At 38.1% G+C, this 25259-nt stretch overlaps 1 protein-coding gene across 21 annotated transcripts in view; it reads left to right on the top strand.

Annotated features, from left to right (window-relative positions):
* TRIP12 (thyroid hormone receptor interactor 12) overlaps window positions 1-25259 on the top strand; it is a 138556-nt gene that overhangs the window by 70787 nt on the left and 42510 nt on the right. For all 21 annotated transcript variants that reach the window (XM_027589292.2, XM_027589301.2, XM_027589299.2 and 18 more), the window contains 10 exons: window positions 1125-1261; window positions 6533-6616; window positions 7542-7637; window positions 17117-17265; window positions 20241-20276; window positions 20366-20461; window positions 21335-21427; window positions 21626-21787; window positions 23600-23668; window positions 23759-23924. In XM_027589292.2, the coding sequence (XP_027445093.1) occupies window positions 1125-1261; window positions 6533-6616; window positions 7542-7637; window positions 17117-17265; window positions 20241-20276; window positions 20366-20461; window positions 21335-21427; window positions 21626-21787; window positions 23600-23668; window positions 23759-23924 (1088 nt within the window). The remainder of the gene's footprint in view (window positions 1-1124; window positions 1262-6532; window positions 6617-7541; window positions 7638-17116; window positions 17266-20240; window positions 20277-20365; window positions 20462-21334; window positions 21428-21625; window positions 21788-23599; window positions 23669-23758; window positions 23925-25259) is intronic.

Below are 25259 nucleotides of genomic sequence, written 5' to 3'. Positions count from 1 at the left end.
TACAGCCTGCTACAGCCGTGTCTTCATCTCTGTTTAGCCTAATACTCCTTGAGGACATCAAGCGAAGTGTTGAGCACAGTGTGTGTCACATGGCTCGTGTAAATTGAATGTCAAATAGATGAATTAGTTTGAATCCCACTACTTTGTAGCTTGGTAAATTGGGTCTGGAGTGAGCTGTTTCTCTGCAAGAAAAGATTGGCTAAGCAAATCCCTGTTTATGGAAGATTTTTTACTACTTGGAAGAAGAAACTCTTCTAGTACTTTCTGGTAATTCAGAGCCTTCATTTACATGTCACTTATGCCTGCTGCTTCCTGGTTGTTTACTGGCCAGCATCTAATTCCACTGCAGTTTGACTTAAAACATTCCCTTAGTAGTATGTTTCTTCATTTCCTAATTTAGAGGGCTGCTATTTAAACAATACCAAGTTATAATAATTTGGGGAAATCTTTTGTTTTTACCTGATTTGCTTACTGATTTCTCTATTAAAATAGAAAAAATCATCATCAATAAAATGTAATTTGCTTTGTGAGAAATGATCGTTATTCTTTCCATATTACACTGTGCCTCAATCCTAAACCAGTGTCTTCCTCAGTATCATCTGTATGTATTTATAAATGTTAAATCTTTAATTCTTTATTTTAAAGGATGGATCTCTTGTTCATTATTACGGCAGTTCTTTTTTTGGTGATTTAAGTTATCTGGAACTTAGGTGATAGGAATTTCCCACATCTTTTCCTCTTCTCTCCCCTCCCCCCATTGTTAAGTGTAAAGTCTGTGTATTGCTCCACTATTTACCCTGGAAGTAGGGATCTAATTTAAATGAGTTGAATTCTCTAAGCAGGGGTCACTTTTCCATTTAGTTGAAGTGTTTAAAAATCATTTCTGTCTGTAAGGATGACAACAGCTCATAGCACCACAAAAGCATGTATTGTGACTGCAGTGTAACTTGGAAGAATTTTAAATATACAAAGTCTTGGTTGTTACCCATAATGATTTTCTGCAACAATTTCTGTGGAAAAAAGAAGAAACTGGCTTTGTGCTCCATGCATTAGAGCTTTGTGCTGCGTGGACATTGCTCGTGGTCACTGGTAGTGCTGCCTGTGATGGCATCTTTCTGTTGTAGCCGGCGAGGCTCTGGCCTGGGCAAGAGAGGAGCAGCTGAAGCTCGTCGACAGGAGAAAATGGCGGACCCTGAAAGCAGCCAGGAGACAGTGAATTCTTCCGCTGCTCGGACAGACGAAACTCCCCAAGGAGCTGCAGGTAGATTGGCACGTCTTAGCTCTAAAATGCATTTATGAACCTTACTGATTTGTTTAGAGATAAATTACCTTGTAGGCATATCAGGTATAAGGCAAGCGAGGGGACAGAGATATACTCAGTGTTATCATCAGATAAACTTGTTCTCCTTTGTTTTACTTCATAGGCTTGGGTTTTTGATGAGTTGGATTCATTTGTTTTTGTTTTTTAATTCTTTTCCAAATCCAAGTTTGTATTCATTACATTCAAAGAGCTTTTAGGAAGTAGTCACTTTCTGTGAAGGTTCTTCTGTAGCAATGTGGACATACAGTAGTTGCCCCGTGATTGAAAATTTAAGTTCATAATAACAAAGTAAGGATATGGCTTAAATTGCTTTTTCATACATGTGTAAATTTTAATGGAGAATGTTGTAGCCCCTAAAAAGTAATAGGTATTCCTCTTGAAAGGAGCTTTAAGAATGCTGTTTATGTTTTTATGGGCTTATTTTTATGCTTCTTGATATCTTAGCACAACAAAGATTAGGCTGCCCCCCACCCTTTTCAGCTTTGAGTATGTACGGATCACCAAGAGGAAAAGAAGACTAATACTTCGGAGGCTAATTGTGGCCAACAGGTTTTAAAATGTATCTTGTTGTGAGCATTTCTATCTAACATTAAGAACAGATAGGAAAATGTTGCAGTTCATCATTATGAACGTGGGTATGATGAGTCCCTTCTGTCAGAATGATACACGTGGGCTTAGGTGTCAGGTGTGTTCTCTCCTTTAATACCAACGCTCTTTCACATAACATTCACGTGTGTGCTGGTTTTCTTTCATGCCTGTGGTGGAGCCTATGTCCTAGTTTGCCCTCCACTGTTCATGTTTTATGCTGCTCTCAGCTTTCGGTCCAGCTTAACATCTTTACCACTGTCTTTCCTGGTTTTGTATGATAAGTGGCATGGCGAACTTGAACTGTCTTCTTCTGGTGGGAGGGGACCTTTTTCATGTACCCCCCCCTTTTTATTAAACGTAGTTTTTCCCAAGGATTAAATATGAGGGAAAGTACAGTCCATTGCACATACAAATTATTGAAGCTCTTGATGACACACAGGCGATGCTTCTCAATGTTTTAAATGTTTATTTCAAGTCTGTATATGGAAGTGGGGCAATTCCCACGTGGATGACAGAAATGGAGCTGTGGCGTGTGTGAAAGCCGACTCATTACAGTAATTCTTGTAGCTAACGTTTATAGAGTGTACACTGTTGCAGACACGGTATTAAGCACTTTACATATATTCTCATTTAATGTGCAAAACAGTGTGCTGAGGTGTGAGTGCTGTTCTACCCATTTTAGAAATGAGGGAAAACTGAGGCACATAATGGTTAAGGTTGCCCAGGATTGTGGGACTCTGAAATCCAGGTTCTCAGAAAGAAGGGCACATTTCTTTTTGGCTGTTTATTAATTTCTTATGGATACCACTGGTGGCCAGAATGAGGGGGCGGTGTGTAAGGTGTGATCCCTGGTGTATTTACCTAAGAGGATAAAGGCTTCAGGGGATTAGGTTCATGAGACTGCCGGAAATCACGGTGTGATCTCAGTATTTTCCACTTCAAGGGAAAGATAACACGGGGCCCACAGCACTACTTCATTTCACTTCGGTGCCTTCTAGGTGCTGCAGGACTAATTCTCTGCCAGCTTGCTGAAGTAGTGCTGCGGGAAGCAGCAAATTCCTTATTAACTTTACATTAAGTTCTTCAGTGTGATGTGCTTTAGTTTCTCCGTATGTACAATTGGAATTTAAAGAGAAATACAACCCTCTAAGTCAGTGTGGAGTATAAATCGATGGTGTTAATAACTTAGAGCGTGTTTGGCAAGCATCTGTTCACAGACAGCTCTTAGACAGTTGGTATAAGACTCTATTGGAAACATTTATTTTAAAATAATGTCTTTATTAATTTAAAGAGATTGATTTAATCTCTTCAGTGTTTTTATGGGTTCCCCCCCCCTCCCCGCATTATTTTTGGAGATCCCATCTTCCTGACCTATTCCAGTGAAATCATTGAAATAAGCTTATTGCCTTATTGCTTTTTATCCATGCAGTGATAAAGCATTGCTCTGTCTTCGGCAGATCCGTTCATATCACCCTGACTTTGCCAGTATTGTTGACACTCAGGAAAATTTGTTGATAACGGTGTGCCTGCTCAGTTACCTTGAAATATACTTATATATGGAGCCCAACTTCTCTGGCTCTTCATAGAAGAGGTGCTAGCTCTTGGCATTGAAAGTTAAGTGTTGTCCACGTTTTCCCATGAGATAGGGGGGTCTAGTTTTGGCTTTATCAGAACTGTGTAACTTTGCATAGTGCTGATAAAGTCTTACAAATACTAGAAACACTAAAGTGAGAAGTAAGTATTCTTCCTTACACCTGCAAAACAGTCAAATGGCAAGGAAGAATAGCCCATGTTCTGGCACCTGATTTTGCATTGAGAATCTTAATTTCACAAGAAATGAATAGGGTCAGTTTGTAAAAAGAAAGCAACCCCAGTTTTGTAAGTTTTTTTTAATCTCCCTAACTACTTTTGTTTGGAATCCCTAAAAATTAGATGTTTGCATATCACCTGATACCAGGGCCCATCTAAGGCATAATTACATTACTAACAGTTATTCTTTTGGCCTTGCCCAAAGGTTTTCATTACACTCGTAAAAATGTCTTCCTGATGCCTCTTATAGTCAGGGATCTGGTAAACCCTTAAGGTTCCTGTCAAGTAAAATTGAATTCTATCAGCATTCGAGTATTTTATTGTCTTTCTGCATAAGAGGGCTTTATCGGTTAAGGTATAAAGATGTGGGGTTCTGTGATGAATTTCTTGTGTTCTGATTTAAATATTTTTCCATAGTTTTAATTGAACTGTGTATTGAATGAAACTATCTTACGTGGTGCTGTGAAGTTATGCTAAAGAGTAGATGGGGGAGATAAAACAACAAAAAGATTGACATCTCTTAAAATCTGGCATCAGATTTTCTCTGCTTGATAATCTTAGGTTTATATTTGTGTTGGGACAAATCTTGTACATGTTGCCCAAGGAGGTTTGACGCCTTGACTAAAGAATTTTGTCATTGACTCCTGTCGGCCGATGACATTTCCTTACCTGGGTCACTTTACAGACAGCCACCCACAAGCCAGGCTAGTTTGGTTTATCTAATTCTGTAATACCTACATGGAACTATAGTAGACAAATGATTAATACTTGCCATCAATGGGCTGGCGAAGGATCTTTTCTTTGGGTTCACTGACTGATTTCTGTCAAAACAGGCCCTCCACCTCCATGAAAAATCAGAATATTCTTGCCTCTCCTTATGGTGACCCTCTAATACATAAACTAACAAAGCCAGCATTACCTTCCCAAGTGAATTTTTGTTATTAGTTTTTGTTTTTCCTTAAAAAAGATGTGCCAGAGGGTGCTTTAAAAAAAACCCAACAACTTCATTTGTTAAGACTTTTTGTATTTGCTGTGCACATAATTAGAACAGTTTAAAAGCAAGTTTAAGAGTCACTTTAACAAATTCATCCATAATTGGAACCTTAATAACAGTATTTGTTATCAAGATTTCTGTTTAATGTGAAGAAGCAGCTGTACTAGAACGAAAAATTAGAACTGAAGAATATTTTTAAGGGGCCAATAGAGTACAGTATTTGAGTACAACCTATGAAGAGTCAGACCACCTGCCCTCAGATCTCTGATCTGTGGGTAGCTGTCTGACCTTGGGCAAGTACACTCAAAGTCACAAGGCCTCAGTTACCTCATATGAGTGTGAAAAAGCTTACAGTGCCTCGTAAGGAAACAGACACAGTCTGCAGATGGTAAGCGTTTCATAAATGCCACATGTAAGCAGCGTCCTCGAGTGTAGTTATTTTTTCTTCCCCAGAAGTGTGGATTTTGTTAAACTCTGATACACTTTAATACTAGCATTTCTGGCTAACCTGTAAGTATAAATCAGGGGCTAACCTTGCCTGTGAAGGGCCAGATAGTTGATGTTTTAGGTTCATGCAGGCTCTGTTGGAACTAACTACCCAGCTGTGGGGTTGGAGCAGGAAAGCAGCCACAATGTGTAAAACAATGAGTTTGGCTGTGTTTTAATAAAATGTTATTTACAAAATGATGTGCTGGATTGAATTTGGCCTGTGGGCCACAGTTTGCTGACTCCTGTTCTTAAGCCATACGTTTTTGTATGGATTTTTTAAAAAATCCTAGTGAAATCATAGAAAATACTTAATGAGGTGTGAAGAAAACTATTAAGAAAATAATACAGTTGGTGGCTTGTTTATTAGCATCTCTTCAGAAAAGCTCTGTAAATTCACATTTTATCCATGTGCTTTTAACAATAAAAAAACATTCTGGGCTGATCTTTTGTCATTATCTGAAAGGTGTAAGGGTTTAGGGTATTGTGGATAATGTGGTCATACACAGGTTAATTGTATAGAAAAAATGCTTAAAGACTCAATAGACACTGAGAGGAGGAACAGTAAAACTGCTGGTTTTAGAGAAATATAGTTTTGTCTGGTCAGATTCATAATAGAATCAGCCTCTCTTTGCTTAGACTGAATTATTGCTCAGGTTAGCTTTTTGGGTAGTAGAATCCTAAATCTGAACTCTTTTCTTCTGCACTTGTTTTGACATCCTCGTTGTCCGCTATTTTGTACTTCAGTGCTTTGCTGTTGGTTGTAACGTGTATCTTCAGTATTTTGCCTCGGAAATAAGAAGGGTATTATCTGCGTGCTCTTAGGGAAAACGTCTGAGTGATTGTGTCAAGACTGCAGCCCAGCAGTAAGGCAGACTGAAGAAGACACACGTTGGCATGGCGCTTTTCCCCCAGATGTCAGTTTTGCTTTCTGTCCTGTTCATGGCTAATTGCCCATCTATTAAACCTCATGGCGGTTTTGGCAGTGTGATCTTCGTGGACTTTTGGTAGATGAGTTCAGGACAAAACTTAATTTAGGAACAGTTTCAGAGGCACGAGGAATCTGTCAAAGCCATGTATGGAAGAAATGTAAAAGTTGTTATTTTTATGCTTGTTGAACACTGAGATAGTTGAACCATCCTATTGTTCATAGAAGCTACGGGATGAAATCTAGAACAGCTGAGTGTGCAACGGACAGACACATTTAATTGCCTTTATTCGCAGTAGTCTTTAAAACTCTGCTCTTTTTTTAAGATAAACCAGACATAATGAGTTTGAATGTTCTTCTCCTAACCCTCACCTTCTTTTCTCCCCCCCCCCCCCGCCCCCCGAAGCCTCTAGTTCTGTTGCAGGGGCTGTGGGCATGACCACCTCTGGGGAAAGTGAATCCGATGATTCCGAGATGGGACGATTACAAGGTAAAGACAGTTAAGGAGCTTACAAGAAACAAGAAACCATTATCAGAGGCTGCCTGTGACTTCTGTTCTTTGTTGAAATTAATTCGGATAAGCTCATTTAAACATAATCTAGCAATGTCTGTACTTATAAAAACTTCTTCTTTGTGACGATTTGGATTTGGAAGATGATCTGTCTGGCTATTTTTACTGTTTAGACAAAATGTTATGTATGTGTTCTTTGTTTTTAAAATATTCTCTATTATGGTTGCTTGTATAGCTAGAAATAAATTAAGATCTTGAAATAACGATGTTCTCTGGTACCTGCAAACGTAATGCATCCCAGTGAGGTGCTTTTGCTGTGTTCTTGGTCACCTATTTTAAAATGAATGTAAAGTGTATACCTAAACACCAGGTATTTTAATGTTGTGCTTTTAGAAAAGCAGCCTTATATTATGTATATGCTCTTTACAAATGGGTGGGTATGTATTTTTGTTGACTTCGGACAGTTGGTTTACATGATAGATCCGCAGTGTGAGGCTTACGAGAAACATTTATGAAGCACTTTGAGATTGCTTTTAAGTTCCTAAAGTAATTTACAGCAGTCTCTTTTCCACTAGAAGTCTCATGAACACATTTTTTTTCACCTATTGGACCTGATAAAAATAATTTTTCCGTATGTTTTTTAGAAGATCTCATGACCGGTATCAGAGAGAAAGCAACACAAGGGTGCTTAACCTATAATTTCTTCAAAGTAAATACTTACTCTGGGTTATTCTTGGATCATTTCATATCTTAAGAGTGGTCTTGAAAGTTTAGTTTCTTCTGAAGATAAAAATGGAAAGTAACCTTGTCTAAATCATGAGATAAATCAGTTACTTGAAATTTTTACGTAAGATCAACTGCATTTACAATTCAACTGTTCCTCATGCCTTTCTTTTTTCTTTAGCTTTGTTAGAGGCCAGGGGTCTTCCTCCTCATCTGTTTGGCCCCCTCGGTCCTCGGATGTCGCAGCTTTTCCATAGAACAATTGGAAGCGGAGCTAGTAAGTGAATACTCTTAAATCCCCCCTGCCCCCCAAAAAAACCTTTAATAATTAGGTGAGTGCTATTTTTACTGTTTCTCTATTGCTGTAAAGAGGCTTTCATATAAGGAGGTTTTCATGAACTTTAACCTGTTTTAAAAAATAGGGTTTGTGCACATTCTTGCCTTTAAACCCAGCAACTCTAGGACGCCTGGGTGGCTCAGTTGGTTAAGCGACTGCCTTCGGCTCAGGTCATGATCCTGGAGTCCCGGGATCGAGTCCCGCATCGGGCCCCCTGCTCGGCGGGGAGTCTGCTTCTCCCTCTGACCTTCCCCCTCTTGTGCTCTCTCTCTCTCTTTCTCATGCTCTCTCTCTCTCAAATAAATAAATAAATAAAATCTTTAAAAAAAATAAATAAATAAACCCAGCAACTCTAGGTTCTTCTGTACTTTTATTTTGATCTATACTAGATTGGAGTCATTAGAAAATCATCCAGAGTTTCGGCAAGATTAAATCTTTGTTTAACTCTAGCATAGTAAAGAATCTCAGATGATTACATTGATTATATTGTAGCATCTGATTGCATGATTTGCATAGATTTGAATTTTTGAATTTTTTGTGGCATAATAAAATTCAATCCGTATGTAAGACAGTCAATTGTAGAGTGAGCCGGAGAGAAAGGATTTCTCAGCAGAATTACCAGTCGCTAGACTCATTTAATCAAATTAACATATTATAATCCAGAGATCTTGTCATATATGGTAGACAAAACAGTGACTCAGTAACAAGAATAACTTTTGCATAATTACAAATCCAGTTAAATTCTTTCTGGTGTAGAATACAATCTTTAGCTTCCTTAAACAAAATTTACATTTAAGCATTTTTTTAATAACTCCATTGATAATGTTTTCAAAGAATTAGCAGGTATTTTTAGATTTCAGTCTTTATTAATTTCAACATTTCTAAAGTGTTAACTGAAGTCTATTAACTCTGACCTTACTAATATGTGCTCATACAATTTTCCATCAGATATTCCAAGTTGTTGGGTTGTTTTTTTTTTTAATGTGTGGACATAAGCTCACATGTGTGGATTTATACTTAAGTCCTTTTCAAGTTTCTGGCCTTAGCATTTGACAGAAATTTAAGAAACAGCTGGTAGTTTTGGTTTGGTTTGGTTTTGCTTTTGCTGCCATGACACTCAGATCTCAGATAACGTACCCTCTTGCAAAGTTCTCATGAACCCTTGAAGGAGGATTCTTATTTAGTGTCATTTATTAGGTACTGGTATTGTCCGGAGTCATGAACAGGATAGTACAGAGTTGTTTCCCACCCACATGGAGCTTCCACACTAAAGGGTGACCCTGGCGATAAAGAAGAGTTTTATAATAGAAAAAATTTCAGGTATTGTTAATGCTATGGAGAAAAACAAAACAAAGTAAGGATGTAGGTTGGCTGGTTAGGGGATATACTTAGCCTGATTAGAGAAACCTTCTCTGAGGCAGGGTGAATTCGTGGATATTTAAATGAAGTGAGGAAACCAGCCCTGCACAGGTCTGAGGGAAGATGAAGTGCACCACCAGAGGTGGGAGTTAGCTTGGCATGTTGAGAAAAAGCGAGAGGGGCCTGTGGAAAGAGTGAAGTGGTAGAAGATGAAATCTGAGAGGGATAGATACTAGGTCATGTAGGGCTTGGCAAGCCGGCAGCAAGTGTGGGATTTAACCTAATAACTGTACTCAGGAACCATTGAAGGATTGATGTAGAAAGGGCAATGACATGATATGTATTACAAAAAAGATAAATATATGCAAATTTGATAGTGTAGTAGTAGAATAACCTCCATGAACCCATCAGCAATCATCAGTCCCCAGCAACTATTGTGTCAGTTAATGTTCTCGTTCTCCCCATCCCCACGATTATTTTTAAGGCAATCCTACACATCATTTCATTTGCATGTCATTTAATTTGTAACTATAAGGACAAAAAAATTTTAGACAGTATTGTGGTTAAGACGAATCCTTACTTTTACTAGGTGCCTGTTTAGAGTGCAGATGTTCTAGGCCTCTCATAAATCCATTTACAATTTTTGCGTATTTGAATCAGGATCAAAATATGATCTCTATATAGCCATTGGTTAATACATTGTTCTTTTTTTTTTCTTCATTTATTTCTTGGAGAAGGCTGTTAAGAGTGTTAACATTAAATCATCTCAAATTTGTATTAAGGGTTGACCATTGCACATGAAATTAATGTAATAAGATAGCCAGAGTAGACAACAGTGTCTGTCGTGTGTTGTTTCCCGCCCCCCCCCCCCCCCCCCCCCCCCCCCCGCCCAGGATCCAGTTCAGTGATGCCTACTGTATGGCCAATCTTTGGTTTTACCCTTACCCACATCCCTCCTACCACATTGTTGGAAACAAATCCCAGACATTGTATATAAAATTATCTACAAACATGTAGCTCGAGATAATGCCCATTAAAACAGACTCCCCGCCAGATTACCATTATCATACCTGAAAAATAAACTAATACTTTGTTTAATAATAGCTGTCCAATGAGTGTCAAGTTTCCTTCTCTCAAGTGTCATAAGTGTACTTCTTTATAAACTGGTGTTTGGATCTAGAGGCTTTTTCAGATTCAAGTGTAATTCTTCATTTTCTTGGTGGGGAAAGACTAAGCAAAGGTGGTAATGTGTTTTAATACTAGGAGGCACATAAAGTCTGATTGTCTCAAGCCATCAAAACTGGGTGCCTAGATGACAGGGATTATAAAATGATAGTACTTTACATCTAATGACCAGACTTCATTTATTAAAAGTAAAGGAGATAATTTAGTAGAAATATATTAATATCTCCCTTCTATTTTGTTACACAGGAGAGTAACTGGTATAGGAAAAATGGATTTCTCCCCATTATTTACCAGTTTGGAAAATAGTTGGTTTTTGCATCCTTCAAAATGCCATTATTGTTCTTTTTAAATATCACTGTGAAGTGGAGACATTTCAGAGATTATTTAATTATTAAATTGTCCTGTCATTGGATGATGGCATCTTTTGGGGGTTGGCTTCTGAATCTTTTGGATAATGTCGCCAGTAGTTTTTTATAACTTCCTTTCTGATATGTCAGGGTCAAAACCCCCACCCCAGATACCTGAAATTAGGGATTTTCTCAGAGAACACCCTGGTTTCTTTTATATGAAATAGTATTTAGAGTTCATAGTCTAGGGTCTAGGTCTACTCATTGCTACTGGGGTGATTTATTTATTTATTTATTTATTTATTTTATTTATTTTTTTTTTAGATTTTATTTACTTGAAGGGGGCGAAGAGCATGAGTGTGTGAGCGGGGAGGGGGGAGGGAGAAAGAATCTGAAGCCTACTCGGACCTGAGGCACTGATGCTGGGCCCAAGATCAAAACCTGAGTCAAAACCAAGAGTCCGGATACATACCCGCATAACTGACTGAGCCGCCCAGGTACCCCTGGGGTAATCATTGTTATTAGACATGTGTAATGAACAAACCTAGGAAATAATTGTATTTTATCTTTTAAAATAAAATCATGAGTTTCTACCTTTAATGCAAATTCAAATTTAGGGCTGTGAGGTTTTTATCTGCCTAATTTATCTTGTATCTTCTTTCTCCCAAGCCAAAAGTTCCAGTTCCCACTGATAGTAACATAGTCACTTAATTTGCATTCTCCTACAATACAAAATTCCGACTTAACACCAAAAGTAATATTATTGAGAGTTTTAATTTTTCAACAGTCTTTGTTGTTGGTGTTCTTGGGGGCTCATTTTGTGGTCAAGTTTCTGTATTTTAAAGTCATTTGAAATGATTTCTTCTCTTTATTCAGGCCACCAAGTTGGTTTGGTTCATTTGCTTGATTTGCTTCTAATTTCTCGAGATTGCTTTTAAATTTTAACTTTGATTTTATCCTTATGGGATGTTTACATGGTTTAGGAAGTCTAATCTACAAATAAGGTATATTTAGGAAAGTCTTATCTTCTTTTGCTTTTCCCTTTACCCTGCTTCCTCCTCCCACACAAATAGCCTTTGTTACTTTCATGGCTTGTCCCTCTGTTATTTACTTAAGAAAACAAAAACAAATTCATATTATCTGCTCCACAGATGCTCCCTTTTTAAGATAAGAGTAGTACACTTTATACACTTTAGGTTGCCTTTAACAGTATTTTGGTGATCACTTTGTATAGCTGCTGGAGAGAGGGGGGCGGGGAGGGAGGGGAGATTCTGTATTCCTTTTGTAGAGCAGCCCTAGTGTTCCACTGCGGGGATGTAGGGTTTATTTAGCGTGCCCCTGTTGGACATTCAGGTCATTTCCAGTCTTGGTTGTGTTGCAGTAAAACACAGCTTTTGTATTTTTTCCTGCATTATCTTTAGTATAAATTGTTGTAAATCAGCTCTTTGGAGCTATACCATTTTGCATTTCTTCCAGTCATGTATAACAAACAGAATGGTATCATTTTTTCTTCTTTTTAAAGATTTATTTATTTATTTATTTGACAGACAGGGAGGGGGAGAGGGAGAGGGAGAAGCAGGCTTCCCACCAAGCAGGGAGCCCAATGCGAGGCTCGATCCCAGCATCCTGGGATCAGGACCCAAGCCCAAGGCAGATGTTTAACTGTTTGAGCCACCCAGGGGCCCTTTTTACCTGTTTTTGTCCTCTAACTTTTTAGTTCTATACCCCTGTAGATGTCTGTTAGTGGTTACTGTAGAGATTTTAATGCATGTCCTTGGTTTATTATGGCTTACCTTATATTAATACTTTATCACATCCTGATCAGTATAAGAACTGTATAGTAGTTTCACTCTTTTTACCTTCTGCCATCCTTTATACTATATTTGTTCTACTTATACATGTGTTATAAACACAGTAAGACCAAATTGTTGTGTTAGATTACCCATATTCCTTTGTCCACACACATCCTATTTTCAGTGCTCTTAATTCCTTTCTGCAGTTTCTCTCTTCTAATCAGAGTTGTTTCACTTCTCTTTAGAAGAACGTTTTTTTTTTTCCATGTGGTGAATGAGTGGTGCTAGTAATGGTTTTTCTCTACTTTTGAGAAGTCCTTGATTTGCCTTAATTTTGAGATGCTATTTTCCCCAGCTATAAAATTCTCATTTTAGCACTTTGTAATGTCTTCTGTTTAAAAGTCTTACTGGTACCCTTTCAAGGCAATGTCTTTTTTCCTCTGGCTTCTTATAAGATTTGCTTTTTGGGGGCACCTGGCTGGCTCAGTGGGCTAAGCGTCCCAACTCTTAATTTCGACACGCCGGTCATAATACCAGGGTCATGAGATCGAGGCCCTCATTGGGCTCTGCTTTGTGCTCAGCGTGGAGACTCATAGTCTCTGTCAAAAAAAAGATTTGCTTTTTCAAAATATTTTTAATATTTTAAAAATATCCCATTAAATATTTTAATATTTTAATTTACTGTATTAGGCCTAATTAGGCCTTATTTTTTATTTGCTTATTTCACTGACCATTTGAATCTGTGAGTTTGATACCTTTCATCAGCTTTGGAAAATTCTTTGCCATCATCTCATGAAATACTACTTCTCTTTTCTCATTATTTCTTCAGGTATTTTTCCTTTCCTTCCAGGAGTATCAAGATCATACATGTTCAAACTTTGGGCTTCATCCAGCATATTTCTCTGGCTCTATTTTATTTTTTTCTCTTTGTCCAGTTTGAAGGCTTTCTATTGGACAGTTTTCAGATGCACTAATTCTTTTTTTCTGATGTCATCTTTAATCTCTTCGTAAACCCACCATTTCAGATACTATGTTTTCCAGTTCTGGACAGTTACTTGGTTTTGTTTTGTAGATTCCAGTTTTCTGTTGAATTTCTTTACATACTTACCTATTTTGTCCATCTTTGGTTATATTAGCTGTTTATTAATCATTGTTATAAAATAGTCTTATAATTCTAATGGTGTTGGTCTGCTTCTGTTCTCCCCTCCCTTCTTCTTCCCCCTCCCCCCCGTTTTTTAAAGATTTATTTATTTTAGAGACAGAAAGAGCGTGGAAGCGGGCCAGGGGCAGAGGGAGAGGGAAGGAAATCCTCAAGAGGACTCCACGCTGAGTGTGTAGCCATGCCATGCGGGCCTTGATCTCATGACCCTGAGATTATGACCTGAGCCGAAACCAAGAGACAGATACTTAACTGAGCCACCCAGGCGCCCCTCTCTCTTGATTATTAGTCACATTTTCCTGTTTCTTCATATATCTAGTAGTTGTTTATGTGCTGGACATTTTGTATAAAAGAACTGAAGAGACTCAATAATGTTTTGTACCGTAACATTGTTTCCCCCTTTTCTGTATTGACACATAAGGGTTAGAAGCTGATCATTTTGTGTTAGTTGGGGCTTTAGCTTGTTTTGACTAGAATCGCAGTTTTTGTGTGACTCCTCTCACCTGTGGCTCATCCCTGTTTGTATGTTGTGATCCTCCTAGGGTTTTGATTGAGAACCTTGCAAGTCTTTGTCTACTTAGACTTTATTCATTATGCAGTTTCAAAGTGTCACAGATGTCCTGGGGGTAGAACCGAATGGCTGTGTGTGTTTGAGGCAGGCCTCCTCCCTCTGTAGGGCCTTTGTCTTCTGAGCACCATGAGACTTCATAAGCTTTTGTTCTGTCTTACCAAAACTTCTGATTCAGCTCCAGCCCTCTTCACAGCTCCAGAACTGGGCGGATGTCCGTTGGGGACCAATTCAGTCAGAAACATCATCTTCCTGTGACTCCCTGAAGTGCTATGGGTTCTCTCTCCCGTTCGTATCAGCAGTTGGCAAACTCCTGCCCAAGGGCCAAATTCAGCCTCCTGCTCAGTTTTAGAGAGCCTGTGAACTAAGCATGATTTTTATATTTTTAAATGGCTGAAAAAAATTTAAAAATAGTATTTTGTGAGATGTGAAAATTTAAATGAAATTCAAATTGCAGTGTTCATAAATAAAGTTTTATTGGTACACAGCCATGCTTATCTGTTTATGTAGTGTCTGTTCTGCTTTTGTGCTAGGGTTGAATAGTTGCAACAGAGACCCTATGGCTTGCAGAGCCCAAAATAGTTATTATCTGGATCTTTATAGCAAATGTTTGCCTACCAACCCTTGATCTGTGATAGTGCTTCTCAAAATGTGGTCTGTGGTTTGCCTGGGGCTCCTGAGACCCTAACATTGAATCCATTGGTCAAAACTCTAGTAATAATTGGTAAACTTTTTCCTTTTCTACATTGTTGTTTGAATTTTGTTGATGTTGCAAAAGCTGTGGTGGGTAAAAACTGTTGTTACGTTATGGAAAGAATCAAAGCAGTCGTTCCAAACAGCACTAGCAGTCATTGTATTCTTCAATGCTAGATGCTCCTACTAAAAATAATTCCAACTGTGGCTCAGTCGTTAAGCGTCTGCCTTCAGCTCAGGTCATGATCCCAGGGTGCTAGGATCCAGCCCCGCGTCACGTTCCCTGCTCGGCAGGAAGCCTGCTTCCTCTCTCACTCCCCCTGCTTGTGTTCCCTCTCTCACTGTGTCTCTCTCTCTGTCAAATAAATCTTAAAAAAAAATTCCATTTTTATGTAAGGATGCCCTTGCTAAACCAAGTTATTTTACTGTCTTTAGCAGTAAGTATATGTATTTTAATAGTTTTTGTGAAAAAGCTAGGCCCATGTTTTCTGCATTCTTCATCTCAAATAATGTTGCCACAGATTGAGAATAGATGCAGAGGTGGTCATACTGCTGTTTTTCTTTAATAAAGCCTGATATTTAAATGATTTGCAACAAAAAAATAACGGTGCTCATCACGTGAATTTTTTTGTTGTAGAAAATATGGTGGTTTTCACAAAATATTTGTTTATATTAATATGTAATGAATTAATCGAGTATTTAAAGTTTTTCTCTCAATCCCAGATGCATTTATAAATATAAGTTAGATATAAGTCACATAGACAAAGGTGCTTTGGGGCTCCTTAGTAATTTTTAAGAGTATAAGTGACGAAAACCAAAATTGACTGATCAGAGCATAAATTATGGCTTTTGCTTGTTGTTGTCATTTTCAGTTTGGTTTAAGGTTCAGTGATACCTTTTGATCATGCTGACATGACCTCTGTCCTTTAATCCCAGCTTCCATGCTTATAAAACATCTTATGGATGTGTTAGTTTTTCCTATTTTGGATGGTTGAGCTAGTTGAATACATGAACTATTTCATCATTTAAAAGCAAATCTAGAAGCAACCGAGGATTCTTCTGTTTTCAAGAGTTTACTTTCCCTTCATTTGTTTTGCCTTTCACATTTCAACGCAAAAATGATAGGCCTGCTATAAGTGGAACTCCTATTTAGCTTGAAAATTTTAAAGATGGCAGCCATCTGAACTTGACTTTTTGCAATATATTTTTGGGTTGACTCTTAGTTATGGTAAAGGTAGGTAGGCAGTAATAGTTATATGCAATTCATTAGCCAGTCTTACATAGCAGAGAAAAAATAGATCTTATAATGCAAGGATCACCATGTGTCCCCTTTGAAAGGCTGTGCCTTCCGGGAAGATCACTGTAACTTAATTGAAATAAAAACACCTTGGTTTTCATATGAATTCCACATTCGTTGACAGTTTCTAAATATTTGGCATTTCTGAGCTGTTTCACTAATGACATGGAAGTGGACAAATCGCATATGCAGACGGGAATCTGAGAAGGTGTAGGAAGAGGAAGGGCTTAAAGGTAGCATTGGCTATAATTCGGTAAGCATTAATTGAGTTAATCATGGTTTCAAGTAGGAAGGTGTTCATGAAAATTTGAAACACATTTGTGGCGTTTATTTTTGAGTGTTTTATCCAGCTCACTGACCATAGTCTTTCCCTGTGGGAGTTGAATCTTAGTGTTTTTCAGTTCTTTGAGCAATGGATTTGAGCCTTAAAAGTGGAAGTCATCTGCGCAGGGAATGAGAGGAGGTGAAAAGGCCAGTTTTTTGCTGTTTTTAGAAATACTTCATTCTCTTCTGTTAGGTACATTGCTCTGTTTGCCTTTATTTTCTTGCCCTTCCACTGTTACCAGGATTCCATTTATTCTGAGCAGGACTTCAGGAGTATGTGGATTTTCATTGAAGACTGGGCATCACTGTTTAACAGGTTGTTATTCCTGCAGAAAGCTTTTGTTCAGTCTACATGTAAAAAGTAACTCTGTCAGAGGTAACAATTCATATTAGTCTTACGGATATTGTTTTCTTTTTGCTAGTAAGAGCCAATCAACTTGTCTCATTTTAAAAGAAAAATTAAAAGACAAAAATCTATAAATACTGTGAGATCACTGTAAGGTAGGATAAATTCAGCCGATTTAATTGTGTCTTGAATTATCAGCAGCCTGTCTTAACCCTGATATAGACCTAGCCTTTCACTGGGATGGAAAGATAAGCAGCCAGCTACCATACCAGGTAGAGTCACAGCTTAGACCTACTAGTAATTTCCTTAAATGTTTAAAAGTAATGATTTTTTTCCCTCCCTCTGAAGGCTCCAAGGCCCAGCAGCTTCTGCAAGGACTACAAGCAAGTGATGAAAGCCAGCAACTCCAGGCAGTTATTGAAATGTGTCAGTTATTGGTTATGGGAAATGAGGAGACACTGGGAGGGTTTCCTGTCAAGAGTGTCGTTCCAGCTTTGGTAAGAGAGTTTGCCCCTCATTTTACCTCAGTTCTCCGAATGCTGCCGAAAGGATGATTATTATTTACGCGGTTTGAACTAAGAGATAGTAGAGTGTGGCTTCGTGATTTTACTTCATGCTTCTAGATCTTGTCAGTGATTGCAAATGATGAATTCGTAAATTTTCTAAACTACTTCTAAAACTATTTCTTGATACTTAAAATAGTTCTAAACTTTAAGTTGTTTGCCCCATCAGGTGATACCTAAACTTTGATGCCTTCTCTTTTAAACTGGTGATACATGGCCAGTAATAAGCAGCTCACTAGTGGGTTGCCTTTGTGGGCCACAAAGGTTTCGTGTTTGGTAATTGTGTGCGTCGGCAGCGCATTCAAGCCAGAATACCATGTGAATCCTTCCCAGCTTAGGTTTTATGTTAAGTAAAAATAAAAAGAAACAAAACCTTTTAGTGACTTTTCAACACAGTTGTGACTTGATGTTTAGAATTTATTAACATCTTAATTGCTTAAGCTTTTTAATGGGAAAACAATGGGAACAGAAATTGCCAGTACTAAATGTAGGCCCCTGAGCACAGTGAGTCTTAAATAGCACTTGGTAGTTGTCTTAGTTCTAGATTAAAGAGATTGGCTAACTGAAAATTAAAATTTAAGTCTGAGTGAAATACTAACAAAAGACTAACAAACATCATGAATATACTCCGAGCATATGAGTACATGGGAAGTTAAAACCAAGTATCATGTTAAGTCTTTGTTTATATAGCAAATAAAGTTGACAAATATGGTTGATTTATCAGATTGTCTCAGTTGATCTCATTATCAAATTGTGGAGACGGTTGAATGAAGCTCATTGAAACACAAGGTGACATAGTCTTTGTTCTTGTTGGATGGCTCAGCTCTGGCAAGGGGTGAGAAGGATGGACCACTTTCTTCACTTTCTGCCGTGCAGATCTGGGTAGTGAGAACTGGCATTTAACTATTACCCGTTCCACTCTAATGAGGGCCGGCATGTTGATCTCTGAATGTATAATGAAAGCAGTATTTGTTTTTGTGTTTTTATATTTTGCCTATATCATATTCATGCTCCCCCTCCCCATTTCCCCAGGAGCTGGTTTTGTTTCCTGAATTAAACTATTTTGTTTTGTTGATGTTATTGTTTATTAAAAAATAACAAAGTGGGGGTGCCTGGGTGGCTCATTCGTTAAGTGTCTGCCTTCAGCTCAGGTCATGGGACCCTGGGATCGAGCCCCACATGGGGCTCCCTGCTAGGCGGGAAGCCTGCTTCTCCAACTCTCCCGCTTCCCCTGCCTGTGTTCCCTCTCTCGCTGTGTCTCTCTCTGCCAAGTAAATAAGTAAAATCTTAAAAAAAAAAAAAAAAAAAAAAGAAAGAACTAGGTTTATACTATATAAAATGTGGTTTTTATTGAATAAAGATGCTGTTAAATCTGAGCACAAATGTTGACACGTAATCTAATTTACTTAATTTGCTGGATGTTTATTAGATTTAAGTGCTTAATAGACCTTCCATAAGTCAGCTCCTACCATTAATACTGACTGTTAATGAATTGGCCAGATTTATCTTCTATCAAAATTGAATATTGTGAATATTATGTCCATCCGTCACCATTCACTTGTGTGACCATAGTCATTTTTGTTGAAAGGTAATCAATTAAAGCAGTTCTTCCCAAACATGTTCTTATAATGTTCATTCCATCTTCAGAATTGGAGAACTTGTTACATTTCCTGTTAACGTGACAACCCCTTTCAATCTATAGTGGGTCTTTCAGATGACTGGTTGTAGGTGATTTGAATTCCATTGAACCCCAAAATGGGGAGTGTGTGTGTGTTCTAACAAAAAAAGTAATCAGGACCTCGAGTATGTAGATATACTTTAACCAGCATAATTCAGAGCTGAGAAGGCACTCCAATTTTTTTTTTAAGATTTTATTTATTTATTTGACAGAGAGAGACACAGCGAGAGAGGGAACACAAGCAGGGGGAGTGGGAGAGGGAGAAGCAGGCTTCCCGCTGAGCAGGGAGCCCGATGCGGGGCTCGATCCTAGGACCTGGGATCATGACCTGAGCCGAAGGCGGATGCTTAACGACTGAGCCACCCAGGCACCCCGAGAAGGCACTCCCATTAAGTGAATATTGTATTAAAATATCTGATGTTCGTTGCTAAATACATTTATTTGAAGGGTACTTTATAGCTTAAATTCAGTGCATTTAAAATTTTCCATTGAACTAGAAGACAGTGAATGATTGCTTCCCCAAATAGGAAATTTCTTTGGTAGCTTTGACTGCTTCAGGAGGATGGAGTACATATATATCCCTCGCAGTTTTGAATTTCTGCCTTTGAAAAACATGGCTGAAATCTGCTTAAGGTCTTGTCCACAAGAGAAACTAAAATAAATCTAATATTTAGACTCACTCATGCATTTGCAGAATAATACTAATTTGTGTTTTAATTAGTGCATAATTAGTTTCTCATGTGATCAACAATGTGTTTGAAGACTTTACAGCTGCGTTAAATGGTGTTTCGCTCAACTTGTAGAGAAGCTTATTCACAGGAGTTGAAGCAGTGGTCTTGAGTCTGTCCGGACAGTTGTTAACAAATGCCAGGGCATTGGTGCTCTATTTCTTTAGGTATGAAGTATTTATTGATGCCTGTTAAACGGGCATCTGAGAGAGGGCTAGAGGCACCAGAACAGTTGGTTGTAAGCAACAGGAAGGCTTTGTTTCTGACCTGGATCATGAGAGGTGATGATTATCTAGTAAAGTTCCCAAGTCAGAGCATCATGCCATCCTTAATAAAATCATTTCTTTTGTATGTGTGCTGGGTTTTAACTTGATACTGTTTTTGTAAGAGTAAGGTCTTGACTAATACTTTCCATTTCAGTTGACATAGAGGAAGAAACAGTTCCTCTAGGACTTCTCTAAGGATAGAGATAGCTTCTAATAGTTATCTTTTTTTTTTAACAGATAACATTACTTCAGATGGAGCATAATTTTGATATTGTAAGTATGTGGTGTATTTTTTTTTTTTTAACACCCCAGATTTAAATTTTGAGTTCTTAATTGAGTAAAAGTGCTGCCTTGTTTTCTAGATGAACCATGCTTGTCGAGCCTTAACATACATGATGGAAGCACTTCCTCGATCATCTGCTGTTGTAGTAGATGCAATTCCCGTCTTTTTAGAAAAGGTAATCCTGCTTTTGCTCAGCTTGTTCGAAAGCAGGCCTAGGGGAATCAAGTTGAAGACTCTGGACTTTTCTAAAGTAGTACATCGAATTGTAAGGCCACCTTAAAAGACTTTTTATTCATTATCTAGTCAAAGTATATTTTTTAGCCAAGATTCCAGAAAAATATTTCGTGTTTAGCGGACCAGTAGTTTAAAGTTGATGCTAATAAAGCATTTATAGAATCATTTCAGTTTTATGATTTTTAATGATGGCATTTACCACATGAATATAAAATCTTTCAGAGAAGAACTTTTAAAGCACTTTATTAAAATAATCTCATTATTTCTAGAAAATATCCCAGTGAGGTTGATAGCTATTTATACCCTCATTTTACAGCTGAGAAGGCTGAGACAAAGTGCCTTGCTCAAGGTCCTAAAGTGAGTCAGTGGAGAAAGGAAATTTTTTCATATGGTCTGTGGTAGGTTGTGTTTTTAGTCTGTTTTAAGGGCCTTTTTCTTTTCAATGCACAATGAAATTGGCCTTATCCGATAACCTTGGAATATGGTATAAGTGTAAAACTTGAACATTAAAATTTGTTATATAAAACAACCCATTTATTATAAATAGATTGAAAGTTATCTAATTGGATTTAGTTTATTCTTTATATTAAAATCTTACATTTCTGTCTTAGAACAAAGTAGTTGGAAGGAAGCTATAATTGGCTGTTACAGCTTAACCTCCTAAATCACTGCTTTCCTATGGTGGGTTTCATGTTAGAGGCAGTGTATAGATTGATGGAAATTAGAGAAAATACTGTGTTTATCCGTGTAGAAGGTAAGCGCCTGGAAAGGCACTTGAATGATGGCCTTAAGTTACCTATTTCTCTGTCCCCAGCTGCAGGTGATTCAGTGTATCGACGTGGCGGAGCAGGCCCTGACTGCCTTGGAGATGTTGTCCCGAAGACACAGTAAAGCCATTCTACAGGCGGTAAGTGCTGCTACCGCAGGACTCGGTTTCATTTCAAGTTGGATTTTAGATCCACATTTGTGCTAGCCCCTCACCTGCATTATCTGTAAGGTACACATGCTGTTTCCAGAGTGGTGGCGCTAGACTTTTTAGTACTTTTTTTTTTCTTAATTGCTGTTAGAGGGTATTTCTTCACTTTAACAATTTTCTGTATTTTAGGGTGGTTTGGCAGACTGCTTGCTGTATCTAGAATTCTTCAGCATAAATGCCCAAAGAAATGCACTAGCAATTGCAGCCAATTGCTGCCAGAGTATCACGCCAGATGAATTTCATTTTGTGGCAGATTCCCTCCCATTGCTTACCCAAAGGCTAACACATCAGGTAAAACATGAACCTATTTTATGTGCCATAAAACATTTTTACTGTGTTTTTTAAAATGCCAGTTTCATCTAGGGTTTTAAATCTTCCAACTGGACATATAAATTGGAAATATTCTGATTCATGTTTTGTTTTGTTTTTTTTTTTCCGTGCTTTCCAGTCATGTCCCATACTCGGTTATTTTATACAATTTGATGGATTTATCCAACTGACAGCATGTCATATGTTTGATATCTTCATGTATTTTGACATTAAGGGATGAGTTTGTTATTTCAGCAAACATTGAGTGTTTACTATGTGATATGATCAGAGTTTCCTTTGGGGGAGATCATCTCTCCTCTAAGGTATTGGGTTCTGCAGGAAAGACTAGGAGGGTGTGGGCTAAGATCAGAGGTGAGATGACACTGCAGCCTGTGACTCTCTGAAGTTGGAGAAGATAAGGAGCAGTTATTTAGGAGCTGGAATTGGCAGACCAGGTGATGGAGGACGAGAAGCAGGGCTTACAGAATCTGGTGTGGAGGACAGTGAGTTAAGCTTAAGCCTCATTGTAGAGAAATTGAATTTTCTTTCAATATAAATTAATGTCTTAAAATGTTATTGCTAAAAAGATTTTTAGAAATCGGACTCTTGAATATTTTATTTTGAGAGAGAGTACGCAAGCGAGTGGGGGGAGTGATAGAGGCAGAGGGAGAGAGAGAGAGAGAGAATCTCAGGTAGACTCCAAGCTGAGCACGGAACCCGGTGCAGGGCTCCATCTCATGACCGTGAGATTGTAACCAGAGCTGAAATCAAACCTTGTTTGAAAGCAAACCTTGTTTGCTTCTTTAATTTTAAAAACAGTGGGCTGAGGGGCGCCTGGGTGGCTTAGTTGGTTAAGCGTCTGCCTTCGGCTTGGGTCATGATCTCAGGGCCCTGTGTTGGGCTCCCTGCTCAGTGGGGAGTCGGCTTCTGCCCCTCCCTCTGCTCTTGCCCCCTTTCGTGTGCACGTACAGTCTTTCAAATAAAAAAAAACTTGGTTGGCTGAGATAACCTGTGCTTATCGGGGCTAGAAATACATTCTGTATTTAGGTATGATTTCAGTACCTTATGTTGGAAAAAAACATGAGAATCAGAGAAGTTAAACTGTTGGGCATGTTATTATTTGTAGCACCCTTTCTAGACTTAAGTACTGATAGTGAAGGTATAGGGCTTTTATGATACCAGAATTATTCTCAATTTTGTATAAGCCAGTCTGGTTTTCATATCTGAAACCCATTTATCAATTAGGAAAAGAATACTATGAAAAGACTTGTTCAGCCGTTAAATTGTTCTTTCCATTTTTATAAGGATATTTCATATATTTTCTCACCGAGGCCACTGTAATAGTATTTCTACATTGTTTTCATAGTGAATTTAGCAAATTGACACCTAGTTTTTCACATCATCAGTAAACCTGTGGTTTTCACACATATATACTGAACTGTTTCCAGCTTTTTGTGTTTGCGTGTTTTAAACATGGGAATGCTTTTTTAGAATGATGTTTATTTTAATTTGTGGTTAAGTATTGAAATTACAGAAGCATAAAAGTTGTTTCTTTTCTGTATATTTGTTCTTATTTATTGGGGTCTTAGAAGAGACGTTCTCTCAGTATGATTTTGTTTGCTTTGAAATCATGATGGTTACTGATTGTACCTTGCTTGGGCTCATTGGATTTTCAGGGCTCACATGTAACTGAGCCGGCCTTGAGGAGTTTGGGGTTAGGAAGAAAATTAGGTAGTGATGTTAGACAGTGATACGTTTTATATTCATGAACTTTATTCCTTCTATAAAAAATAGGACAAAAAGTCAGTCGAAAGCACTTGCCTTTGTTTTGCACGTCTAGTGGACAACTTCCAACATGAGGAGGTAAGCATTTAATCTTTGGTGGTATTTGCATGAAATTGTTAAATTGTTGGATCACGATATAACAGTATCTTTTCTCTTCTGTTTGTGAAGAATTTACTCCAGCAGGTTGCCTCTAAAGATCTGCTTACAAATGTTCAACAGCTATTGGTAGTGACTCCACCCATTTTAAGTTCTGGGATGTTCATCATGGTGGTTCGCATGTTTTCTCTGATGTGTTCCAACTGTCCAACCTTAGCTGTCCAACTTATGAAGCAAAGTAAGTGCTACTTGTTATCCTACTTCAGGCAAGAGAAGTGGGTTTTTCAAAAGTGTTTTATTAATAAATAAAATCAACATAGGCAAGTAGAAGAGCTTGCTAATAGCATAGACGCTGGAGAGTAGAGGAAGGAAACTGTTGATGTAAAATAAATTTGTGCGGGGACAGCATAGTAGTGCTTCCTGTGTACAGTTCATAACGTCTCTAGTATATTAAAATTTTATCCGTGGTGATTCTAGGGTTCAAAATGCAAGATCATTGCCTTCGCTCCAATAGCAGTTACTATTAGTAGTGATGCTTCATTTCATTAGGAGAATTCTGAGTTCTGTGTTACCAGTAGCCGCCTGCCTTCTGCTTCTCGGTAGTCCGTTCTGCCCCTTTTAGAATTTTTCCAGCAGTTTTATCTGATTCCACAAGTGCTTTTCGTCCCTCAGAAGTTTAGAACTTATTTGCGCAGATGAATCTCTCTCATCTTTGCTGCCTTTGTATTTTCTAAGCCCTTCTCAACCTTACGATCCATAGAGTTTTACTGCACTGCTGTACTATTGCAGTTCTCTCACAAACCTTAGATTTTGCAAGGTAATGTCAGAAGACAGTGGGCTTCATAAAACACCTATATGTTAGGATTATTGCTGCTAGAGTGTTGATCACGTTTATATGGAATGCATACAGGAATGCATGGGTAATTTCGTATCTTTTAATTCTTATCTCTGGGGATATCACCATGGGGGCGTTAGAGATGGGTATTCACTGACAAAAAAGCCTCTGGTATCACTGTCTCAGATAAAATATTCCATATAATGTTACAGTCTTTATATTTAGTCACATTTCTTGTGAATTAGAACATTGGCCCAACATTTTGCAGGAAAGTAGTGTTGCTGAGATGTTTTATTGCAAAAATACCTCTTAAAGCACTGAATCACTCCTAAACCTGGTATTCCGGAGAAAATTGCACAGCTTGTGTCATGAACAAAATGAGAAGTTGGAGAAAGGTTTAACTTTGTGTCTTGAGTAGTCGCAGTGCATGTTGCTTATTAAAATCCCTAGGAGCCCTTTGAATTTTGCCAGGCCGACCATCTCCTGAAGGTTGAGTACAGATTTTTTTCTTGCTACCACCTCCACAGCATTTCTCTAAAAGAGTCTGGGAAATTGTTCACTGACTTCTGTTTTGCTTTATTATTTAGGATTTTTTTCCTTTTCTTTTTCTTTTTTTCCTTATGATGACTATTTTCACCTTCGCTTACTCCATGAAGTTTGGCATACATTTGTCACTTGGAGGCCACTAGACTTAGATTTTCTTTGTTCAGCAGTAACACAAAGGAAACATGTTGTTAC

Source organism: Zalophus californianus, chromosome 3, assembly GCF_009762305.2.
Source record: "Zalophus californianus isolate mZalCal1 chromosome 3, mZalCal1.pri.v2, whole genome shotgun sequence".
Classification (NCBI taxonomy): Eukaryota; Metazoa; Chordata; class Mammalia; order Carnivora; family Otariidae; genus Zalophus; species Zalophus californianus.
This window is presented reverse-complemented; position numbering and strand designations above follow the sequence as displayed.